Source organism: Mastacembelus armatus, chromosome 11 (assembly GCF_900324485.2).
Source record: "Mastacembelus armatus chromosome 11, fMasArm1.2, whole genome shotgun sequence".
Taxonomy (NCBI): Eukaryota; Metazoa; Chordata; class Actinopteri; order Synbranchiformes; family Mastacembelidae; genus Mastacembelus; species Mastacembelus armatus.
This window is the reverse complement of record NC_046643.1, coordinates 17,119,920-17,127,253: the sequence shown is the minus strand read 5'-3', so window position 1 is coordinate 17,127,253 and position 7,334 is coordinate 17,119,920. Positions and strand designations below refer to the sequence as shown.

Here is a 7,334-nt window from a genome sequence, read left to right as displayed (position 1 = left end):
AGTGATTGAGCCTTTCTGTTCCCAAACCAGAGACACAGGTTGCTGTTTGATGAGAATAAACAGTAAGTGTCTAGTGGCTCATATCATAACTTGCTGCTTATTTTTTCAATTATTTGTTTGCTCTACATGTAACCATTAAAAATCACATTTCCATTTCTCCTCAAAAACAGAAACTTTTTCACTGAAGAAAACAGGTCAGGGTCATCTTACTTATGTAATTGTTTATTTGAAGCATCTGCTCCACTAAAGAAAGAAAAAAAAAAAAAAGACTGCTGATAAAAAGGTGCACAAGTTACATGAGATGTACCTGGGGGGACACCGTATTATATAAATATCGAGGAGGACCTTGTCAGCTTTGATTTGCCCTGTTCTGGACACCAAGCTAATGTCAGTGATACAAAAGGAGGCCATGTAACAAACAGTGGATGCCATCTAAACAGGCACAGGTACAGACAGGCAGAGGGAACGGGAGAGGGTTCAGATAGCACTCAGGCAGGTTTTCTGCAGCAGTGAGCCTCATTTATCATTCCAACATGTCAGCTAACTGAGTCTAGAGCTGTTTCAGAATACCAACAGTCATTTCCTTGAAACTTTCTCCTGACTCTTCAAGTATAAATCTATAAAAAGGGTAAAGGAGAAGTTGCAAGAAGAATGTCACATTTTACACAACTGGAAAGAATCTGTCATTTGTCATCTTCAGATTCCACCTCATGGGATGACAGTCCAGAATAGGCAAAGTAGTACATTGTGCAAGGAACAACAAAATGACAGCATGAGCACTTCTTTCATTGCACTCCTTTCATTGCACTTTATGTTCTGAAGGAAATAAAGATGTCAGTTGTACAAATAACTGTTTTAACCTTTAGTTTTCATTCAGTTGTTCTTGTTGAAATGATGTAGACGAGCTAATTTTGATCAGTTATTTGCCTCCTTCTGCTAAAAAATACACAATCTAAACATGACCATAAGAGAATTAACATATCTCTGTGTTATAGAGCATTTTCATGCCCTACAGAAGTGGCAGGGAGCAGCTTAGCCACACTTGAAAGCAGGCTGTCATTACTGAAGGATAACTAGAGTCCCAGACCCACTGCTCAGTACATACAAATGTACATAATTAAAACTATAATAAAAACAGGTGATGTAAAGAAATAGTAATGCACGTGAAAAGCTTTTCCCTTTGAAAACATAAGGTCTGCCTGGTCAGTTTAAAATGTCCTGGGGAGGGGAAGGGCTGAGTGTCCGTGAGGTCCTTGTGTAGTGTAGAGCGCAGTGTTGGTGAGACATATTGATCATTAGAGAGCTGATGATCATGTGTAGGGAGCTGACAAGCACTCATGGTGCAACAGGTTTTATGTGAAGGTTACACAGCGGCTGTGTGGATGCTCCGTTAAGTACTTTCCGGAGAGGCAATTCTTTGGCGAGCTGTCCTGGGCCGATTTCGTGTTGAAGCGTTAGCTGCACGTTCACCCTTAGTTTCGGACGGCTGAGTTTCGGCCTGTGGGGTGCCAGCATCGCCAACAATTTCACGCAGAAATTTGAACTTGGACAGGAAAAGCTGCCAGACTACATACCAACCTGCGGGATAAAGAAGGAAAACAGTTAGTAGGTACCAACATAAGGGCACTTTTACAATCAGTGGTGCTCACTCCGGGTTCTGGAGAACCTTAGTCCATCAGAGCCCAGGGTCATCTTCTTTTGTGTGACCAACAGTTCAAAGCCCAAACATACTTTGTTTAGCATTGTGTGCAATGTAGAAATATTAACCCCAAACATACAGTCAGTCACAAAAAACTATCTTCAGTGACCAGAAGAACAAGTCTTTCAACAGATGGTATGACCACAAAAGAGCCCTGAGGCAAGAAGGACGTGCACCTGTCTACCTAGTCTTGCACAGAGGTAATGATTAATTTGGCTACTTTTATCTCAGGTTAGTGTCTGTATATGTTATACTCTCTTCTTATTAATTTGTTTGGATATTTGTCTTAACGCAGAAATTCCCTTAATCTGAGACAGTTCCCAACCTTGAACCTTAATCACCTGTCAACCAATCAGACATGAAACATGATATCACGTATAGCAACACGGCTTAAAAAAGCTCCTTCTCTTATGCCAGGTGTCCTACGTTATTTGAGCTTTGTTATTTCTGAAGCTCTGTGGGAAGGCCTTAAGAGAAAAATCTTAGCCAGTCACTGCCACTGGCATTTAGGGGGACTCCTAGTGGTAAGATATGAACATTTGTGAATACTGGCCCATAGCACAGTCACAGTTATGCTCCGACTTGTCCCACACTCCTCCCCCTCCTCTGCACATGATAAAAATAGAAAACTGAAATCGAAATGTGTCAGTCAAAGACACTCAAGACTCTCTGCCATATCATAAAACAACTTTAAAGGAGTAGTTCGACATTTCTTAGTAAAAAAACACTGATCTAGTCAGAGTCAATGTTAAAACAGACCTAATAAGACAGTTTCAGACAGTTATTGTTGTGATAATGTGATCATGATTAATGTAATGCTTCCCCAGTCCATGCAGTTACACCAGTTTCAGAATAGATTAGCTGCTTATGTAAGTGACTGATGACGGTTATTTTCTTGAAACTCACCGAACAGCATGAAGAGCAGCGCACAGACAAGTGTGGCCACAATGACCAGCAGTGTGAGCCCGACACTTTGCCACATCTTAGCTGGACAACAGCATTCAGGACGAGGATGGCGATGATTTATTTTTTCTTTGCCTCACACCACACAAAAGTGGTAGCTAGGTTATCCTCCTGGCAGCTGAATCAGAAAGCTAGCCCGGACAACAGAGAGAAAAACAAACAGTGGCACATAACCAACTCACACCGCCTCGTTTGCTTGCTAGCTTGCTGGCTAGCTAACGTTAGCTGGTTGGCAAACGGAGTCGCAGGACTTTGACAAAAACGCCTGAAGCCCGGAAAGGACAGTAACATTAGCTAACGTTAGCTGCTCACAGCGGGGTAAAGTCCTTCTTCGATGTGCTACATAACTGCAACGTACATTTGTGAGCTCTGTCACAGAGACACAGCACTACAGTAAATGGGTTAAGCCAACAAAATCAGCTACAGGAAGCAAACACAAACTGCGACTGCGCAAGATCTGTTTGACTTCTGGGTAATGTAGTTTATTTGATGTTTCACCTTTTTTATGTCGTTTTAACTTCTCAGACAACCCCATGTAATCGTTATCACCTTTTTCTCCGTAGTGTTAGTATGGAAATATAGAAATATACGAGCACTAATACATTTAATAGTTTTACAGCCATGTCTGATGCAAAATGTTGAGTAATCTTGATGGCATTGGTAGAAAGTAAATAGTCTATATTTTTGGATTTCAGGAGTACTGTTACCTGGATCAAGAGTGTTCATCCAGTCAGAAGCTGCAAGGGCAGGGATAGTTGGAAAAACAAGAGGACAGTGACCCTCAAAGACTGCAGTCTGACACACCTGATACAGACAGAGACGTTTTGCTGAGTCATCAGTTTCTCAGTTGTTAGTCTGAAGAGATGAAATAAAATGTGTTTATATTTAGTTGTAGTGTCTTGTACTATTTTATAGTGAATTTCCCACATTTCACTTTTTAACTGTAAAATCATCTACAATAAATGAAAGCAACATTGCATATGTCAGTCCAGCAGGAGGAGTACTTATCAAACATTTATAATCGGCTGAATTGTTTTCAAGCAGAAAATCTGCTTTTGGCTTTGTGTAGGTGAAGCAGACATTTTCTTGAGCAACTAAAGATTTTCCATTCAGAAGAACACCACAAACCTTATCATTATGAAATGACATGTCTTAGTGTTGTGTGAAGTTGCAAGGAAGCGCCCACTTTTGGTTTGTTACAGGGCTGCATTCAAGTGAAATTTAAATGAGGCTGAGAAGTGGTTAAAGTGGCTGAAGTACCTAATCTTGAGTTACATTTGGTCCAACGATACAACGGAAAGTAGGTCATGGATGTCAGATTGGCTGACGTATTTCCTCTCTATGTTACTAAACCCGCTGAGGCATTACAGACAAGGAGTAAATGACATATTGTATCAGCAAAAGTAAAAAATAATGCACCAGTAAAAAGGTTGGACACATTTTCTCATTCAGTGTAATGAAAATGTGTCCAAACGTTCACCTGGTAGTGTATATAACTCTGTCTCCACTTAAACACTAGGAGTAGCACATCATGTCTTGACCTATCCTTCCATATATCACAGCCTCAGGATTTGCATATTGTAACGTGTACACAGAGCATAAGTCATGACTCATTTTAAAAGTGTGAAGTGAACAATGTGTCTAGCCAAAGTTTGCAAGCCCAGCCCATATTAATGAAAGGCTCTAGGAATCTTTTTTTCTGCTTGTATGAGGCTTCGCTTTACTGGATTATGTAAGGGATTTACTGGGTTTTTGTAAAGTGCTTTGAAATGACTGTATTGTGATTTGGTGCGATACAAATGAATTGATTTGAAATTGAATTGAATTAAGGCAAAACAAATGTGGGTCTCAAAAGGGGTCTCCTTTACTGATGAACCTTTATAGAATCAATACCTGAATCTGCAGGACCCAGCAGCTTTATAGGGCCTTAAACAAGCCTGAGCTCATTGTTTAAATACCCAGTGCACAATTTTATTGCTGTCTATCACTCTCTTAGCTTTGCTTTCAGCTGTAGCAGACCATAAAAAAAACTATAAACACCCAGTGTACACTACCTCCTTAGCAAAGGCGTAGTTAGCAACTAGCTAGTTAACAGAGCACAGCATTTAGGAGCTAGTTGTCAGTGTTGTGTTCAGTTCTTTTTCACTATTTGTTACTTTAGAGGCTATTTTATTTATTTTAACTCACAGTATTGACAATGTTCAGAAATCAAGAAACATTTGTTTCTTCTACATCTTCACTGAGGCTCATGTGTGTTTGTAATCTGCATGCTAATTTGAGTGTATTTTATAGTATGTATTTTGTCCACATTAAATTGCACTGTAAACAGGGAAAGTACAGTAAGAGCAACCTTTATCTTAATTCAACACATACTGTGTTATCTGATACCAAGAAAACTGATATAATCTGACCTTCCTTTGAACTTATTTGACCTGATTTAATTAGAGCAACCTCTGCCAGTTCAGTGTCTCAAGCCATTTTTGTTGTAATGGCTCATCATGTTTGTCTTGCAGTCCTGCTGACTGTATGCTCAGACTGCACAGAAGAAACATATTGTAAATGGAGAAAGTACAGTACACATGCATTTAGCATGGTCTCCATATATTATACAGTGTACTGTAGTACACGAGATTTAAAACTTAGACTGTGGGTTGTACAATTGATGTCACTTTGGACTTTAGAAAATTGTATAGACAAAAATTAATCCAGTTATCTTGAAAACAACAGACCAGGGACACAAAACAAAGATCTGGTATTAAAACACATGTTACAATGCATGTTCCTAATTATGCTTGTAGCTGTTCAGTTGTACAAAAGACCTGAATAGGTGTGATGAAAATATTTACTTGTGCAGACAAGACTTGAGTCAAGGACTGCACAGCTCCTCACCTAGTCATAATTTAGTGAATCAGTACACTGTAACGTGCCATGACATGTTCTTCTTTTCCTTTCGGCTGCTCCCTCCAGGGGTCACCACAGCGATTCATCTGCCTCCATTCAACCCTATCCTCTGTATCCTCCTCACCCACACCAACTATCCTCATGTCCTCCTTCACTGCATCCAAGAACCTCCTCTTTGGTTTTCCTCTAGGCCTCCTTCCTGGCAGCTCTAACCTCAGCATCCTTTTACCAATGTATTCACTGTCCCTCCTCTGAACATGTCCAAACCATCTCAATCTGGCTTCCCTGGCTTCTTCTCCAAAACATCTAACATGAGCTGTCCCTCTGATGTCCTCATTCCTGATCCTATCCATCCTCGTCACTCCCAGAGAGAACCTCAACATCTTCAGCTCTGCTACCTCCAGCTCTGCCTCCTGTCTTTGTCTCTAAACCAGACAACATTGCTGGTCTCACCACTGTCTTGTCCACCTTTCCTTTCATTCTTGCTGACACTCTTTTGTCACACATCACACCTGACACTGTACTCCACCCGTTCCAACCTGCTTGCACACGTCTCTTCACTTCTTTTCCACACTCTCTGTTGCTCTGGACTGTTGACCCTAGGTACTTAAAATCCTCCACCTTCTTCACCTCTACTCCCTGTAACTTCACCGTTCTACTTGAGTCCCTCTCATTTACACACATGTACTCTGTTTTACTGCAGCTCAGCTTCATTCCTCTCCTTTCCAGAGCAAACCTCCACCTCTCTAGATTTTCCTCCACCTTCTCCCTGCTCTCACTACAGATGACAGTGTCATCTGCAAACATCATGGTCCACGGAGATTCCTGTCTAACCTCATCTGTCAGCCTGTCCATCACCACAGCAAACAAGAAGGGGCTCAAAGCCGATCCTTGGTGCAGTCCCACCTCCACCTTGAACTCCTCTGTCACCCCTACAGCACACCTCACCACTGTCTTACAGCTCTCATACATGTCCTGCACCACTCGAACATACTTCTCTGCCACTCCAGACATTGCTATGACATTAATAGCATCTACACATCATTAAAATAAAAACCCAGGTTTGTCATGCTTCTCACTCAATTCCAAATAACATTCATGTATCCAAATGTTCAAAATGACAAAAATTAAATTAGACATTTTTGTTAAACTGCTCTTTGTAGCTCCTCTGTCAGTCATGTTTGATCTTTGGTTTGATTGAAATGATGTAAAACATCATTATTTCTCATAATTTGGAAAAATTACACCTGCACTCTATAAACAGTAAATGATATTCCCAAAACTGGGAATATAAAGAACAATCAGCCAAATTTCATGTCTTGTTATATATTTACTGTAAGTACTGTTTTTATTACCGGTGCATTGCAAACAAGTATTACAATTTTATGAGACTTTAATTGAAGGTTTGGTATTGCCCAACTGTTTCACTGAGTTAGCTGTAAGTGTAAGGGTGCACAGTGCCAATATGACACAAAAGACATTTTATATTAACCTCATTCATGCCAAACTATACACGCAGTGTAAATTAAACTACGCATTTATTTATTCAGGACATTTTTAATGTGTCCTTATCATTACACAAGAACAGCAGGATTTACTCCAGCCACCCACAACATAACCACTAACAGCTAAAACATAAAATAATTAACGCTTCTATGACAAAAACTAAACATTGTAAGCATCATAAAACTACACCAGAACAGTTTTATTGGACTGCATTTTGCAAGTGTACCTAATAAAGTGGACACAAAGTGTATTCCATTTAATTCTA

The 7,334-nt window shown here is 40.1% G+C and overlaps 1 protein-coding gene across 1 annotated transcript; it reads right to left on the bottom strand.

Moving 5' to 3' along the window:
- Window positions 1–206: 206 nt before the first annotated feature.
- Window positions 207–3,118, bottom strand: smim13 (small integral membrane protein 13). The gene is made up of 2 exons (XM_026301178.2): window positions 2,606–3,118; window positions 207–1,578 (listed from the first exon to the last, which is right to left on the bottom strand). Exons 1-2 carry the CDS (start codon window positions 2,679–2,681, stop codon window positions 1,391–1,393), a joined length of 264 nt encoding a protein of 87 aa, XP_026156963.1. The 5' UTR covers window positions 2,682–3,118; the 3' UTR covers window positions 207–1,390.
- Window positions 3,119–7,334: the final 4,216 nt, after the last annotated feature.

Bases quoted from the DNA above. Each gene is read 5' to 3' on its own strand.
- smim13 (XM_026301178.2), bottom strand. From the start codon at position 2,681: ATGTGGCAAAGTGTCGGGCTCACACTGCTGGTCATTGTGGCCACACTT. The intron at 1,579-2,605 runs GTGAGTTTCAAG...TTTATCCCGCAG, and splicing joins GCTGCTCTTCATGCTGTTCG to GTTGGTATGTAGTCTGGCAG.